The sequence below is a fragment of the Barbus barbus genome (assembly GCF_936440315.1).
Source record: "Barbus barbus genome assembly, chromosome: 29".
Lineage (NCBI taxonomy): Eukaryota > Metazoa > Chordata > Actinopteri > Cypriniformes > Cyprinidae > Barbus > Barbus barbus.
Genome location: NC_136757.1, coordinates 22,701,895 through 22,719,537, shown reverse-complemented (window position 1 = coordinate 22,719,537; position 17,643 = coordinate 22,701,895). Strand labels below are relative to the sequence as shown.

The window sequence follows — 17,643 nt, the reverse complement described above, 5'->3', positions numbered from 1 at the left end:
CATTACTCCTTCAAAATCAGCCAGAAACCTTGGAGTTGTGATTGATAAGCTGAATTTCTCAGACCACATTGCTAAAACTGCCCGGTCCTGCAGATTTGCATTATACAATATTAAGAAGATCAGGCCCTTTTCTCGGAACATGCAACAGAACTCCTTGTTCAGGCTCTTGTTCTGTCCAGACTTGACTATTGCAATGCTCTCTTGGCAGGTCTTCCAGCCAATTCTATTAAACCTCTACAATTAATCCAAAATGCCGCTGCAAGATTAATCTTTAATGAGCCGAAAAGAACGTACGTCACGCCTCTGTTCATAAATTTGCACTGGCTCCCAATAGCTGCTTGCATTAAATTCAAGGCATTAATGTTTGCCTACAGAACCACCACTGGCTCTGCACCCCTTTACCTAAATTCATTACTTCAGACTTATGTGCCCTCTAGAAGCTTGCGTTCTTCAAGTGAACGACGCATTATTGTGCCATCCCAAAGAGACACAAAAACACTTTCACAGACTTTTTCATTAACTGTTCCCATCTGGTGGAATGACCTGCCCAACTCAATCCGAGCAGCCAAATCCTTACCCATCTTCAAGAAACGGCTAAAGACTCATCTGTTCCATCTTTACTTGACCCTCTAACTCTAGCACTCTCTATTCTAATTTTATTTTATCTGTATTTTTATAAAAAAAAAAATTATAATAATAATTATCTGTACTGCGTTAGGCTAACCAAGACTTGTAATAGCACTTGCACGTTGTTGCTCTTTTGTTGGTTTTGATTGCTTCTTATGTCCTCATTTGTAAGTTGCTTTGGATAAAAGCATCTGCTAAATGACTAAATAAATAAATAAAAATAGACAATATTTTGCAGAGTGTGTTATTGTGCTGATATCTGACTACCGTGAACAGCTGCAGTTTTTTATATTCTACATATTCTCTGTGGTCAGTTCACATCAGTTATAAAAATTAATCTTTTCATATAAGTTTAAATTGATTTTTACCTTTTATGGGCAATTTTACCTTTTAATAAAGCTATTTTTTTCTAAAAGTGTGCATCTTTTGAGTCAAATTGTTACATTTAATCAGTTAATTAGAATAATAAGAGATTTAGGCTGTTACCAAACAAATGAAACCAGTATCAATAAAATTCATCTTTGCAGAAGTTGCATCTGAAGTGGTATTTAAATGTATTTACACACTGTGTAATGCAGCTCAGAGGGGCATGGAGTGCTTTAACCTGCAGTTACAAATGCATAATATTTTGATATTTTAAACATAAAACATTGAATAGTGATATTTGAAATTATTTTAAAAATGAAAAGATACTTTAAATGTGAAATTAAAATTGCCAGTATGTGGCAACAAGTCACTGTTAACAAGTGAGTCATTGTGATTGAACCAAATTATATAAACAGTTGATTCATTGAGGAACGAAACACCGTCATGTTGCTCAGAGATGCAAAACAGTGCTGTAGTTGTTTGGAATTTTTTTTTATTGCCGAAATGGAGCAAAAACAGGCAATATGGTGTCTAAAACGATCATGCTTATTATTGAAGAAAAAACGGCACTCTTTGTGTGATTTTTTTTTTTTTTTTTTTTTTTTTTTTTTTTTTAACTATATGAAATGATATTTATACATTTTCTGCCCCCATATCTTGAATTGTGTGATAATTCTTAATGCATTTTATTAGACTGAATCATGTAGTGAAAGAACACACTCTAAATGGTGGTGGTGATGGCGCAGTGGATAAGACACATGCCTTTGGTGTGAGAGACCTGGGTTCGAATCCACTGTGAGACACCAATGTGTCCCTGACATATATAGCAATTGACATATATAGCAAATGCGACCTCTGACATATATAGCAATTGTAAGTCGCTTTGGATAAAAGCGTCAGCTAAATGAATAAATGTAAATGTAAATGACTCAAGTCTAGACTTCATCACGTAATGTAAGCGTGCACTCCGTAGGTGTTTTGTTTGGTTTTTGCAAAATACTCGATAATGTCAAATTGCACATCGTTAAAACAACAATTACGATATTATGGCAGACGATATATTTCGCACACCCCTAGTAATATGTTTTATTTTTTAAACCAATCATGAGCTCTAAAAGATTTTCTGAATTTTTACAGCTCTTTTGTTTTAGACCATCTACAAATGGTAAATCTTAAAATAAAATGGTAGGGTTAACACCATCTTTCTGGAGGAAAAAATGCAGCGCCATATATAGTTTATTTATAGATATTTCCAAAGCTTCAATTTACTGTCAAAAAACCTTCATTATTTTTTATTTAATTCTAATAAATAAGTTCTTGTTAAAAACTAACAAAAATTTTTAATATTTTGCTTATAATTTCTGCAAGGAGAGACTTGTTATTTCCAAACCAAAGGAAATATATCGGTATCGGCCAAAAGAAATTGAATTTTTTTCATAAGACAAGTTGGATTTGGACCCAACCTGTGGTTGGATTTGGACCCCTGAAGCGCAACTGCGCAATATGTCGGTGCGCTGCCCACAAGACTATCAACGCCAAGTCGCCAACCACATTGTTCATTCTTGAAGTAAACTGATGTCCGTTTGGTGATTAGACCACCTCTTGAATTGAACGCATAACGTCTGTGTGTGTGTAATACCTGTTGTCTGCGCAGCGCTGCACTTTTACCCAGTATAGCAATAGTAAAGCACTACTTTGGTTTTTGTTCAGTATCCATTTTAAAAACTATCGGTTGATTAATCCGTATCAGCCAGTGCGGGCCAACCTAGTTATCGGTATCCACTATCGGCCGAGCTCTACTTTCTCCTGTCCCAGTTAATAGAGTAGTTCACCTTGTATGTAAAGTTTGTCCATTCATAGATTGATTCCCACTAAAAAGTTTAAATGCTGTGGTGTTATTAAATACTATATAATTTGAATATTGGGCCTATTTTTTGTTAACCTGGACTTGGTGCTGAAACTCAATGTGCAGTTTGAAGTTATGTTGATCACGAAGGAATAGATGTTTAATGGCCTTTCAGATCAGGATGTTCTGTTCATAAGCCATGTTAGTTGAGAGCAGCCCCAGAGTACAGAGGTGCTGGTGCAGCTGCCGTAAGCCTGGCCTAAGCCCAGCACAACAGCTGCACTAGACTCCCATCAGGACAAGGCCGTGCAGGTCAGTCCGTTCAGTATGGCCATTCACACCGCACACACATTCTCCCTCAGCTGTCTCACAGCAAAGCTCCTGCACACAAAGACACACACAGAAAGCACACGCAGGACAAACACATGCGGCCACACGACGTGCCCAACGCTGGAAGTGTTGCATGAGAGAGTGAGGAATGAACTAGAACAGAGCTTCACATTGTAATCTATTAATCGGTCTGTCTGTCCTTCTGTTTGTCTGTCGTTCTGTCTTTTATTCTATCTCTTTGCCCCTCTATCATTCTGTCTGTCTATCGTTATATGTCTGTTTGTTTCTTGGTCGGATTGTCTTTCGTTTTATCTGTCTGTCCATCATTCTGCCTGTCTGTCTGTTTTATTGTATTTATCTGTTCTATCTTTCTGTCATTCTATCTGTGTCTGTCGGTCTGTCTGTCTGCCGGTCTGCCTGTCTGTCGGTCGGTCATTCTGTGTATCTGTTGTTCTGTCTATCTTTTGTTCTGTTTTATCTGTCTTTCTATAAGTCTGTCTGTCTCTGCCATTCTATCTGTTGTTCACTCTGACTATCAATTTCTCTGTTTGTCATTCTGTTGTTGTTCTATCTATCTGTCTCTTTGTCTGTCTGTCTGTCTGTCTGTCTGGCCTATGTAGAATAGAATTTCTTTTATGTTCACAGAATCTTTTTATTTCATGTCATCTAGTCTGTTGAGGTCTTGTGTGCTGATGCCTTTGATTATTGTTGAGAGGTTTGGGTGTAACTGAATAACTGAGCATCCCATCTTAATACATTTTGCATGTTTCTCTGAAACTCAGGGGTACGTTTAATGTGGCACAGGCATGATTTTGCACTAGAGTTTCCACACCTCCATGCTTTTCCAGCCTCTCCCAAGAGGATGTAGGGTAGGCAGCACACATGGTGTAGAAATGGAACCATCTGCTCGTTCCTACCCCCTTCTAAAACCAACGGGCCCCCCCACACGCCTCCCCTCACAAGACATCCAATAAAACCACCCTCAGAACTCCACTCTTCCCATATCTCACACAAGCACATGTGAACATTTCTTACTCAGGGCAGTTGGCATGGAGGCCCACAATCAAGTCGCACTGGCATTCCGGCTGCGGGGTTGGAAACTCTGAGCTCTGAGCTGCACCGGAGACTCTGAAATGATTCAACCAAGAGGAGCGTTGCAGAGTGTTTTAGTGTGAATAGACTGAGGATTAGGGGCTAGAGTGGTGCCCCATTAGCCCTTTTACTGGAACTGGGATCATGTACTGGGAGCTGTGGATCAGTCAGCTGACTAGGACTGGGAAGCACTGCATGCTGGTCAGGAATAAAGGTAGGGCTGTGTGTGTGTGTGTGTGTGTGTGTGTGTGGCAAAGTCAGGTTTGCCACACAGGCCTTGACTGTCTCAGCTGCGTGTTCTTGCAAGTTTATTAGTTGTGAAAGTCTTTGTTTTGTCTTTTTGCTATGTTGTGTCTTTTATTCATAATGATTGTTTCGTGTTTAATTTATAGGGACATTTTTAGACTTGTTCAACCATTTATTACATTTTGCCCTAATATTATTTTTTTAGGGTTATTTATTTAGTTAAGTCTAATCTGCTTTGTTGTTATTTCTGTGGATAATGTGCATCTGTTTTTTTAGGGATGTTCAAAACTACATATTTTAAAAATCAATTAGTTGATGGGTTGCTCAAACAACTAATTTACTAATCCATCTTAACTGGTGACTTTGGGTTTACTTGACCTGATTGAATGCGTTTCTTAGTTGGCGTTTACAAAAGACATTATTTTATTCAACAACAGGTGGTATAAAACGCAGATGTGTTTTTTTTGTATTTAAACTATTTGTTATTGCTGTTATTTTTGTTACTGTTGTACACTAATAATTCAGTAACACTGTTAACGATAATCTGTAAATAAATATTTGCTGGTAATATAATGCTTTCAATTATAATGTGATTTTTTTTCTTTAGCATTTACACTACTGTTCAAAAGTTTGGGTTTGGTAAGATTTTTAATGTTTGAAAAGGAAGTCTTATGCTTATAAAGGCTGCATTTATTTGATCAAAATACAGTAGAACTTATATTGTGAAATATTATAACAATGAAGTAGCAGTTTTCTTTTAATAGAAAGTTTAAAAGAAAAGCATTTACATGAACTTGAAATAGAACTTAGTGTAACATTGATTTTTTATTTATTTTTTATTTTAGTGCATCAAGTTGTTTGTTGAACAACTAGTCAACCATTGTGACTCATCTATTGTAGATATTTTGTAATGATTGGCTTTTTGTTGCTGTTGTTGATTTTGTGATGCATGTTGAGGAAGAATAATTTAGTTGTTGATTTAGCTATTCTTTAAATTAATGTACCTGATGATGTGAATGTGTTAATCATACGTCAATTCCATGGTATTACTATTTGATTCAGCCCCTCAACTATGGTAACACTACAGTCATTTTGTAAAGGTAGCCTAATCTCAGAGCCAGAATTTGTTCCATAACGATCAGTAAAGGGAGTGTTCTGATGCCTTTTCATTTCTAACTCATCCGACGTTTTGTCCTGCCGCACTTTTCCCTAAGGAAAGGGGCAGCTGCCCAGACATGCTTGGTGTGTGTGTTTGTGGCTGGTTGACAGCTGTAGAGGAAGACCAGCAGACGCAGGCATGCTCAAGGCGTGGGGACTCTCCCACATCATTTTTCCAACCTCAAAGCCATTTCATGCTCCTCCTCTTCTTAAGAAGTTCCTTAAGAATCAAACCCTCTCAGACAGAAGCAGAACCCTTAACACTTCAGGTCTGTGTTTTATTACATGTGAGATCAGAGAGTAATCTAGTACTGCTAGATTATGCCATTGAAGACTCTGCCATCCAGCAGCAGTTTTGAGGAAGAAAGGGTCAGGCTGACCAACCTGTCCAACCCACAGGATGTGGACCACTATTGCTTCGCAGGTAGACCATGATGTAACGGTGCCCTGAGTGCCAGTGATTTTGTGTGAATTTTTATTTTTTATTTTTTTGTGCAGAGGATTTCAGGACGAGGGATGTGTATTTGTTATTTTTTGTGTGTGGTCAATGTGGAAGCTGTTACTTAGTCAAATAGTTTGCTCTTGGGGTGTTTCCAGTGGTCTTCGTCTTTTCACAGATGAAGCGTTTGGAAATTCTTTGGAATTCTTAAAAAATAAATAAATAGATCAATAGTAAATGTATATAGAAAAAATTAAAAAAAGATTGATTTTTAATTTTAAATCACCCTCCTTGTTTTAATTTTCCGTTAAATGGTTGCAGTTTCTTCACTTCTCTTCTCCCTCCCCACCTTGACGTTAACGTGTTCGTCAAATCCTGAAACCCCTCCCCTCATAAACTGACTCATTTTGCCCTTCCCAGAAGCCTTGTCTCATTTGAGATGTCATATGCTCCATCAACAACTGCTTATGTCTTCTGTTACTCATATAGCATGTTATTTGTCTCTCTTTCTTCCCGACAGAGGCCCTTCACAGGCCGTTTGGACTGGACTCTACGTCGCTGACGGAGGCGGTGCGCTGGAGCTCGAAGGAGAATCTGCTGGGTGCTGCGGAGAGTGACCCCAACCTCTTCGTTGCGCTTTATGACTTTGTTGCCAGTGGTGACAACACGCTGAGCATCACGAAAGGTATGATTGTCGAAAGGAGATGAGTGGTTGCGCAACATGCGGTGCTTAGTTTCACTGAACACTTTTAACAGTTTGATCTCCACCTCTGTACACAGATGACAAACCACATTCCATTGATAGTGTAAACTCAAGTGAACCCCAAGACCAATTTTAATACCTGGAAAAAACAAAGCTGGAGAATGTTTTCACAACTGTTATGGATAACTTCCTCTTTCTTTATAACAAGGACACCATGCTTTTTTCTTTTCCTTCCATCACTCTCCTTCCTCTTTTCTATACTTCAGAACTACTTTTTCCTCTTCCCAGCAGCAGTGTGTAGGATCAAAGAACCAAGCTAAAAATGAAAGCGGATGCTAAACTTTGAGTTTTATTCAACTGAGGAGCATAAACACATGGGCACCAACCTGAGCCATATGCGCTAACGCCCACAGCTCTTTCCATAGACATTGGGACTTGAGTCAGGCGCGTTTGTGCTCAGATGCTCCATGCTGAACAACTACCGCTAATGCTAATACCCATTTTGAAGTGTAATCCCATCAGCTGGGTGAAAAGCAGGTGGGTAAACACAGACTAGCCCAAGAGAAGTGAGTTCAGAGAGAGTGAGTTAGCAGTCTGCTCTTTCCCTCTGAAGTACCCGCTAATGGCCGGTAATATAATGTCGTCTGGTTGGCACCGATGCGTCTTGTCGCGAGGGCCTTGTTGCTGCGCCATTGTCAATTTAGCATTGGTAAATTTTATTTTATCAAATAAAAATAAATTCGACCTTGGTGAGCATAAGAGACTTCTTTCAAAAACATAAAACAAATCTTACAAACCACAACTTTTGAACAGAAGCATATATGAATACAAATAAATTTACATGCATTTTATTAAAAAAAAAAATTAAATCAAATTTCAGCTGATGAAATACACATACATGCCAAAAAGGGGCCTTATTTTTAATTTGGTAATTGATTACATCATTGTTTTTGACTGCCCACAGTGCACACACAGATTTAACACACTGCAGAGGGTTTGGAGCGTTCTTTTTTCCAACAGCTTGATGGAGCACAGCTTAATGGAACAGAACACAGGGCTCTTGGGATGTTTTCAAAAGTGCTTTTTGGAGGCACATCTTGTAAAAAAACAAAAAAAACCCACTATTTTTAACTTCCATGGCGCCTTAAAAATGTGACATTCATGGAGTGTGATGCAGCTGCCAGAGATGTCCGTCTGACACACGTATTTGCAGAAATTAAAGAACAGCATATTACATCGAATACTCGGTTGATGTATTTGAATAACATGATTGTCACTTTTCTTTTTCCACTTTCAGGTGCCTTCAGTATTTCCTTAGATCTCAGAACTCTTATATAAAACTAGCAGCTTCTTTTCAGTCTGGGCTTCAAGTTCAAACTGATCTTATTTCTGAATAAATACTGTAGTTACTGACATAAACATGCACTTTGCCGTTGTGAAAGACCTGATGTGCTTTTATGGCTGAACGATGGACTTGTTGTGGCTTGCATTTCTAATCTCTCATTCCATTCCATTCAAGGGAAATGTAATGGTATGAATAACAAGGGATTGCATTGCTGAATAATTAGGAAAACATTATGCACAAAATATGAAAAGAATATGAATATCAAGTGATTGCTGTGTACAATGTACCGTTCTTTTTTGCATTTCAGGAGAGAAGCTGCGAGTGTTGGGGTACAACCAGAATGGCGAGTGGAGTGAAGTCCGTTCGAAGAATGGGCAGGGTTGGGTACCCAGTAACTACATCACCCCCGTGAACAGTCTGGAAAAGCACAGTTGGTATCATGGGCCCGTGTCCCGCAGCGCCGCTGAGTACCTGCTCAGCAGCCTGATCAACGGCAGCTTCCTAGTGAGGGAGAGTGAGAGCAGCCCTGGCCAGCTCTCCATCTCGCTTCGCTATGAGGGACGGGTCTATCATTACCGGATCAACACCGCCTCTGACGGAAAGGTTGGGCTGAAGACAATGGCTGCTTTCACTTTACTTTGAAAGTAAAGCTCCCTTTCCTTTGATTTTAAAGTTGGTCTCCTTCTCTTCTGCCTCAGGTCTACGTAACAGCTGAAAGTCGTTTCAGCACATTAGCTGAGCTGGTTCATCATCATTCCACAGTGGCAGATGGTCTGGTAACCACATTACACTATCCCGCTCCAAAATGCAACAAGCCAACCGTCTATGGCGTCTCCCCCATCCACGACAAGTGGGAGATGGAGCGCACCGACATCACCATGAAGCACAAGTTAGGCGGAGGCCAGTACGGAGAGGTGTACGTTGGAGTTTGGAAAAAGTACAACCTCACTGTAGCTGTAAAAACACTAAAGGTTTGTGTTTTTGTGCATATGCTCCTATATCAATATTTTCCCCCTATTTAATGGGTTTTTGTCGCATTGAACTGTTTATGTGGCATTGTGTGCCACCAAGTGGCTGGTCATTATATTGCACCCATGGATTTCTGTTTTTGTAGTTGTTTTGCTAGTTCTGTTATGCATTTATATTCCATATTCCGTCCACATTTATGCTGTATTGCTTTATTTCAAAGGAGGACACCATGGAGGTTGAGGAGTTTCTGAAGGAAGCTGCAGTCATGAAGGAGGTCAAACATCCCAATTTGGTACAATTACTGGGTGAGTTGACGCTAGTTAACACACATTGCCTGAACAACTAGTCAAAACGCCAGATTTTCAAGCTATATATGCTTTAACTGGTTTCTGTTCAATTAAATAAAAAAACAAATCTCGAGTAACTTGTCGACTACATTAATCAACCATTAGAGTTCGCACAGGTATTAGAAAGTATGCACTACTCTCATGATTCCACTAAGGAAATCCAGGGCTTTGTTCACATAATAAACAACAGTTATTTGTTTTGACCAAATTATGGTTCTAGATTTGTCCCAAATTGGTCATTTGGTTTGATGCCACTTTCTAGGTGTGTGTACATTGGAGCCTCCATTCTACATAGTGACTGAGTACATGCCACATGGGAACCTGCTGGACTACCTGCGTGAGTGTGACAGGGAGCAGGTGAACGCTGTGGTGCTGCTCTACATGGCCACTCAGATCTCCTCTGCCATGGAGTATCTGGAGAGGAAAAACTTCATCCACAGGTGAGCATAGCCCTTCAGATGTCAGTAGACTTCAGGAGTTCTCATTGGTTACATCATTTGCTCTTGTATCCCATTGACAGATCTTACTCCAGCTTCTCAATTTCTTTCTCAGGGACTTGGCAGCTCGTAATTGTCTGGTTGGAGAGAATCACGTGGTCAAGGTGGCTGATTTCGGACTGAGCCGGCTGATGACAGGCGACACCTACACCGCTCATGCTGGGGCAAAATTCCCCATCAAATGGACAGCACCAGAGAGTCTGGCCTATAACACCTTCTCCATCAAATCAGATGTTTGGGGTCAGTTAGTAATTAAATTTTTTCATAAGGATTGTTTTGGAAGTTCTGATACTCCATAAAGAGTTGTGTTACAGACTGAAATGATGACGATTTGCTTATATAATGCTTATATGCTTATAAAATGCTTATTTTTCCCAATTTTCCAGCATTTGGAGTTTTGCTTTGGGAGATTGCCACATACGGCATGTCTCCATACCCAGGAATCGACCTGTCTCAGGTTTACGATCTGCTGGAGAAGGGATACCGCATGGAGCAGCCTGAGGGCTGTCCTCCTAAAGTCTACGAGCTCATGAGAGCCTGTGAGTATAAACAGTGACTTTGATAACACTTTATAGCTTTTACATAACACACGAATTATAATCTCAATAGTGTATATTCAAATAATGTCAAGTGTCATTCATATATGTTTGTACATATTCTGTAAGCATTGTTTAATGTTGTGAAATATTATTATTTCAATACAATTTTCAACAGCTATTACTCCAGTCTTTAATGTCATATAATCCTTCAGAAACCATTCTAATATGCTGCTTAATATTTTGTGGAAACAATGACACAATTTTTTAGGAGTCTTTGATAAATAGACATATGAAAAGAACAGCATTAGTTTGAAATAGAAATCTATTGTAACATTAATTTTGTGACTTTTACTGTCACTTCTGAGCAACTCAACATATTAATTCTGTTCAAAAATCTTACACGACAATAAAATTTTGAACCGTAGTGTAGGTTTTGGTCATCAAGAAAAGCCATATTTTGTTTGTGTGTTGGTAGGTTGGCAGTGGAGTCCACTGGATAGACCCTCATTTGCTGAGATTCACCAGGCCTTTGAGACCATGTTCCATGACTCAAGCATCTCCGAAGGTATTACTGCATCATCTGTTTCGAGTGACAAAGGAAGCTGTAAACCAAGCTGACTTTTTATGCTTAATGATTAAGCAGAGAAAACTTGTACAATAAATTCCTTAAAAGGAAACAATGAATAAATAACACATTGTTACTTTTTTTATTGCAGTTTGTATTGAATTTAATACAGAAATGCATTTATGGTAATTTACTATTGAAAATTGACTGAAATAAAGTGAATATTTAATGAAGATGTGACCCACAGTACTTAGATGTAAAACATAGTATTAACATGTGCCTTTTTTCTGGTAACTCCTCTCCAGAGGTAGCCGAAGAGCTGTGTAAAACCGCATCTGGTGGGCAAGGTGGGCTCGCGCACACCTTTGGCCACGATATGCCAATCTTGCCCTCAAAGTCTCGTGGGCAGAAGAAACACTCTGAGAACAAAGAGAATATGGAGGAGGCAGGACCCCACGGCCCTGCAGGTATACAGGCTCAACTCCGGCTCAGTCGGCTCAGACAGAAGCTCAAGAGAATGGGAGTGGTGTTCATTATCGATTAACAGCTACATAGTATATAACCCTACCAAAATATATATATAGCATGATTAAGAAAATTGTGTATTTTTATATATATATATATATATCCCTTTCTTTTGTTCTCATGTTTCTCATGTGTGTGATGTTTAATGTATCGTGATCAGAAAACTGACATGTTCATAACAGATATTCCCTCTCATGTTTTAATTACCTATTTGGTTTTTGTAAATTTATCTGATTTAATTCTATTTCTCTCATTCGCTGCATGTTCTAAACCCCAAGTATGCACACAAGCACGTTACCCAACTGCATGTGTATCTATATTTTTATTAAAATTTAAGCATTTTCATGTATTGTGCAATATTGTTTTTCTACTTAAACTATTTATATGGTATTTATTGAAATTACATAAAGTTTATATAAAATAAACTTTTAGGGTGGAATATATATGTTTATTTATTTTTTGGTTGAGATGCATCTTTTTGTTGTGTTATTAAACCTTTCAAGCATGCAAAAAGTTTATTTTTTAACATTTATTGTTTTGTATTCCTCTATTTATTGTCCTGCCTTTGATTGTCCTCACAATCTTACTTTTCCCCACATATCAAGTGATATTCTCTATATAATGCAAATATCTAGACATCCTGTTTTCCACAGGACCTGTAAAAATATACATAAAATATCTTGGCCCACTCATAAAAAAATTCCCCCATGAATTAAAGAGCCCTGACCTAGTGTCATGTCCTTTCATGTTTAAATTATGACAGCAAGCAGTACCAGTAGTTCATAGAGATACTATACCGTTTCTTGTACAAAAGCGTATACCAGGCTATTTCTTATAAATTACTGTCAGGGTTAGCAGCGGTGTTATCAAATACCACCCTACAGCCTCCATTTACACCAGGCTTCCCCATGCTTCTATGCTTATTTTGAAGACCTCTGCTTGAGACACCACTACTGGTAACAATACAATAAATTACATATTCATTTTATAACCAAGCAATCACAGTCTCACACAATATGCTATTTGTGCTTTGAATAATGATGTAAGCAAGTGTTCCAGCTATTTAAATCTGAGAGCACTGACGTGTTAGATTGCATGTCTACTGGCTACCACTTATTTTGCTGTTCTTTGACTTTTGGTTCTTTTGTGCTATTGTGTTCAGGTCTTGCAGCATCCCTTTTTGTGGGTGATGGACGCTCCAGCAGCTCTCCTGCCCTACCACGTAAACAGAGGGATAAGTCTCCCTCTAGCCTGCTGGAGGATTCCCAGGACACTACCTTCACCCGTGACCGCAAGGCTGGCTTCTTCAGTTCTTTCATGAAGAAGAAGTCCATGTCTTCCTCTTCTACTTCATCCTCACCTCAACAGCAACACAATCTCCCTATGCCTCCCAAGAGGAGCAGCTCTTTCCGGGAGATGGAGACCCAGCCCCATAAAAAGTATGAGCCCACGGCTAGGTTTGCAGGCCCTCCTCCTTCTTTGCCCCAAACTGATGGGTTGAATTTTTCTCCAACTCATGGCGAGGGGAACCACGTGCAGTCCCGCTGTTGTGGGGCCACGTTTGGACAGAAACCCTCAAGTTCAAACTCTGGAGCAACTTCTGGTCAAGTTGGAAGCAGCAGTAGTTGGGGAAGCCTTGCAGGCTTCTTTACCCCTCGCCTTATCAAAAAGACCCTGGGATTGCGGACTGGTAAGCCTTCTGGAATAGACGAAGGAAGTGGAACCAAGCCATTCCCTCGTTCCAATTCAACTTCCTCAATGTCTGCTGGGTTGCCGGACTTAGAGCGCATGGCGTTGACATTACCGAGAAACCGAAGCAAACCCCCATTAGAGCGTACAGCTTCCACCACCTCACAGCCAGAGAATGGGGCAGCACGACCTTCAGATGCAATCCTGAGGAAGCTTGACGAAGGTACGGCTCAGATACGAGATCGTCCCAAAGCCAAACTCTTGCCACGAGGGGTCGCAGGTGGAGTTAGGGCACCAGGTGTAGGGGGAGAGGCAGATTCAGACTCCAACACACGAGGAAAAGATGGGCAAGATGACAGGCAAGGCTGGTCGTCTCCATCGAAAACCTCCACCCTTGGTTCGGTCAATCTGCACAACCACAAAGTTCCAGTGTTGATCTCCCCAACTCTAAAGCACAGCTCGGCTGATGTACACTTAGTCGGTGTGGACTCTCAGGGCAACCGCTTTAAACTGCTGTCCGACAGTGGCGATCGTGACCGACCGCGACTGGTGAAGCCCAAATGTGCACCACCTCCACCGCCCATGCTCCGCTCCCTCCAACACGCCTACAGTGCCGATGCAGCTGACGAAGCAGTCGGTGGAAACATAGAGGTCAATGGAGATGGCATCAAAAGGTCAGGAAGAGAAGCCAGAGGAGCACGTCCATCAATACCACCACCACAAGTGCCTCCAGCCCCCATAGTCCCCTCTAGTAACAACACCACCCAAACTAAGATGGCCAACGGTGCTTCCAGTGGCGGACCTGGCCCTACTTCCGCCAAACCCACCCTAAGACGGACTCGGCAGCAGACAGAACGGATCCCACTGGAGAAGATCAGCAAGGAGGCTCTTTTGGAATGTGCCGAATGCTTGAGTAGTGCTCTTCAAGGCAACACCGAGCTTTCCTCCAGCAGCCAGGTCCTGGATGTGGGACACCAACTTTTGGACTATTGCTCGGGGTATGTCGATTGCATCCCCCAGACACGTAATAAATTTGCCTTTCGTGAGGCAGTGGGGAAACTGGAGTTGAGTCTACAGGATCTGCGCGCTTCCTCTACAGGTGGGGGAGCGGGACCTGGGACCACCCCGGCTCTTGATAACTTGCACACGTGCATTAAAGAGATCAGTGACGTTGTGCAAAGGTAGCCACTGTGTCCACCTCCAAAACTCCTCCTCCTGTACCCCTTGAGACTTTTTGCATCAGAATAAGTGTTGGGGGACAGAGAGTATTCTCTAAGAAGTACCTCAGAAAATTACTACAAACACTCTCTCTAACTTTTTATTGTTTACAGGTGACTTTCTCCTTGAAATTGCCAGTTGGGAACAGAGTTCTTTGTATATAAGCTTTTTGTCACTACCAAAATACACAGTTTTGTTTTTGACAAATTAATACTTAGTTTTATCTTGGTATGACAGAATCAGTTTTCACAAATAGACAGGGGTTGCACAGGTTAATGTGAGCCGAGTACAAATGAACTGGTCCACTTATGCGTTTTGTTTTTAGTTACAGATTTCCATTCGCTTTTTCGATATTTCATTTGCATAGTTTCCATTGTAACTGGATATTGCATCAGAATGTCAATGCAAACATAACAATGACAATAATGCTTGTTCAGAAGCTGCAGTAGTAATGATTGTGGATTGCAAACATAGCTCTTTCTTCAGTCTCATATTACACACTAAAACTATTTCTGTCTACATCCCATACTGTCGTTTTTTTTATTTGACCACATTTGATAAACAATACAGCATTTGATGACCATACATGATTGGGTATATCTTTCTGTAATTAGTCTTTATTTTGACATGGTCCATGCATTATTGTTGCCAGCAGTGATTTGCTGTGGCATAGTTGAAATGGTGTTGGGTCTGTCACCACATGGATCATATTTGGCCTTTTATATCCGTGGCCTTTAGATAATGCCCCCATCAACCAGATGGCACAAATCTACAGTCTGACTCGAGAGTTCTCAACACTTAAGAATTCTAAACATGTTTCTAGCATTTATTGATTTGCTATGGGAGAATTATGTGATGTGTGAAGAGTCTGCATTTATTTTATGACCGTCATGGTGTCATCACAGAAGCAGCAACACTAGAGATACAAGTATTGCCAAGTCTTTTAACACAAACTGCATTTTCCATAGCACACTGATTTGTAACTTTATTTTGATTTCACTTTAGAATGTCGCCATTTGTAAACTTGAATTTTAAATTATTTTGATCAAAAGCACAGGCGTTTTTATGATATTGTAGATATTGCATATTATTTTATACCCACAAACAGGCGTGGAAGGTCATGCTCACTTGTGTCCTTGTGGTGTGATTTTGGTGTGAGGGTCTCCATCTGTTCATCTACATTATGAATGTATTCATTTGTTGAAAACAGGAATGTTTTTTTTGTTTGTTTTTTGCGTGCGTGTATATGTTTTCCATAGTCTCACACAGTTCAAACTTTATTAAAAAGGAACATTATTAATAGAAACATTTCCTTCAGGACACAAACAGTTACAAATGTTTTCTGACTATGTATTCATAAAATGATAGATTTCTATTAGAATTTGCATAAATGAGATTTTTGTGGGTACCCTGCAATGTCATAATTAAAATGTAATGAAGATGATTTGTACCGATTACACTGGAGCACATTTTTAAAGCATAAATGTTAATTGCCTTGCCTTAATTCACTATTCTTGGGTATGTAGTATGGAAATTTTGGAAGGATACATTGTTTTTGTCATGCATCTCCATGACATTTCATTTCCACTGCAACAGAAAATCATACATGTTGTTTGTTCAAAACCATTTTTTGTACTCTAAATCATAGCATAATTTGCCTACACTAAGTTAGCTTTTTTTTTTTTTGCCTTTTTTTTTTTGCCTTTTTTTTTGTTTTTTTTTCTGCCATGGGCAGTGTTTTCTGATATTACATGGTGCCTTTTGTGAGAGATTTAATGTTTTGTGCACTGCAAGGTCATGTTAAAGATCTGTTTATGTAAATATGTTTTGCGCCAAAATATTCATTATCAATTTTTAAGGTGGCAAATGGGATTTTTCAAGCCTTTATTATCATTCAAGCTGCCCTGTTCAGACATCTGGGTATGTAAGGTGTCCAACTTGAATAGGAAAAAGTGCAATGATCTGTCCTTTACTTAGAAAAAGACAGTGCTTGAAGTCTGGTCTCCTTTTACTGAAAGAGCTCATGAATTTGTTTTGCTTTGTCAGGAATACCTCTCTTGTAATCACGTTAACAGAGAAAAAAATATTTTTCATGTGTGATTTAGCAGTTTGTTCTTTCAAACACATGCAGGTCATCTATTCCATTTATTATTGTGTCTAAAAATGTTACATTACCAAACAACTGAGGGGGAAAAGAGTTAGTTTTATATGTCAGTTTTACATGATTGTCAGGGAGTGTTTTGCCTTTTCAACCTTTTAGTAAACAGCAAAGTGTTTTTTTCTTGTATTGCCACTTATCACTGCAATTTTTTTTTGTTTTTTTTTGTTAAAATCAATTTTATTTTAGTAACCCTCCTCTGAAAGTTTGTGCATTAAATGATATTTTATTGTAACATGTATAGAGGAACAATTGGGAGAGAACAATCTTGTCCTATAGTTTATGCTTTATGAGCCACACAAGGCCTCTGAGGTGCAAAGTTGTACTGTTTGTCTCATAGATTTCAGTCCTTTTCAGTTTCAATTACCCAAGTTTTTTTTTTTTTTACATTTTTGTTTGTCTCTTTTATTTATTTTTGGTTTATTTATTGATCTTCTTTTTATGTCGAATCCTGGAACTCACTTTTTTTTTTTGGAGACTGTCTTTTTGTAAGGTCAGATTTTAAGTGCTGAAGAAATTTATATACCAAAGGCCACCTCTCTAGTCCTTCAAGTGCAATGAAAATAAAACACTCTTAATTTTGAATATGTGAATTTAACAGGGATTAAAAAGGCAGAGGTTGACAGATGAACAGTATTTTTTCTGTTTTGTAAAAAGTATATTTTGTGTGATTCTAATTTAAAGCTCACTTTTAATATTATATTACTGTGAAGTCCTTCCTCAGTGTTACACTTGATGTAAATAATGAATAAAGAAACTGTTGAAACATTGGTTTGAGAGTTTATTTTCTAGCTTTATTATTATTATTATTTAATCTTTTAATTATTTTATTACTAAAGCATGCTGTGGTGTGACACGCTATACTTTATCAAGTAATGAACCTTAACTGAAATATTTGTAAAACCTTGCCAAACCTATATTTCTAATTTTCATTTAGTTTATTAATTATTAATTAAATATTAAAATTAAATGTGTGTAGACAAA

At 39.0% G+C, this 17,643-nt stretch overlaps 1 protein-coding gene across 3 annotated transcripts in view; it reads left to right on the top strand.

Moving 5' to 3' along the window:
* Positions 1-17,424, top strand: part of abl2 (c-abl oncogene 2, non-receptor tyrosine kinase) — a 30,243-nt gene extending 12,819 nt beyond the window's left edge. Inside the window, exons 1-11 of one of the 3 annotated variants that reach the window (XM_079385238.1) lie at positions 4,334-4,475; positions 6,625-6,789; positions 8,460-8,755; positions 8,851-9,123; positions 9,342-9,426; positions 9,731-9,908; positions 10,021-10,205; positions 10,352-10,504; positions 10,980-11,069; positions 11,375-11,536; positions 12,757-17,424. In XM_079385238.1, coding sequence (XP_079241364.1) covers positions 4,406-4,475; positions 6,625-6,789; positions 8,460-8,755; positions 8,851-9,123; positions 9,342-9,426; positions 9,731-9,908; positions 10,021-10,205; positions 10,352-10,504; positions 10,980-11,069; positions 11,375-11,536; positions 12,757-14,468 — 3,369 coding nt within the window. In that variant the 5' untranslated portion in view covers positions 4,334-4,405 and the 3' untranslated portion in view covers positions 14,469-17,424. Of the gene's footprint in view, positions 1-4,333; positions 4,476-5,905; positions 6,090-6,624; positions 6,790-8,459; positions 8,756-8,850; positions 9,124-9,341; positions 9,427-9,730; positions 9,909-10,020; positions 10,206-10,351; positions 10,505-10,979; positions 11,070-11,374; positions 11,537-12,756 lie in introns of those variants that run through there. The other 2 variants (XM_079385237.1, XM_079385236.1) reach the window with 2 other exon arrangements.
* Positions 17,425-17,643: the final 219 nt, after the last annotated feature.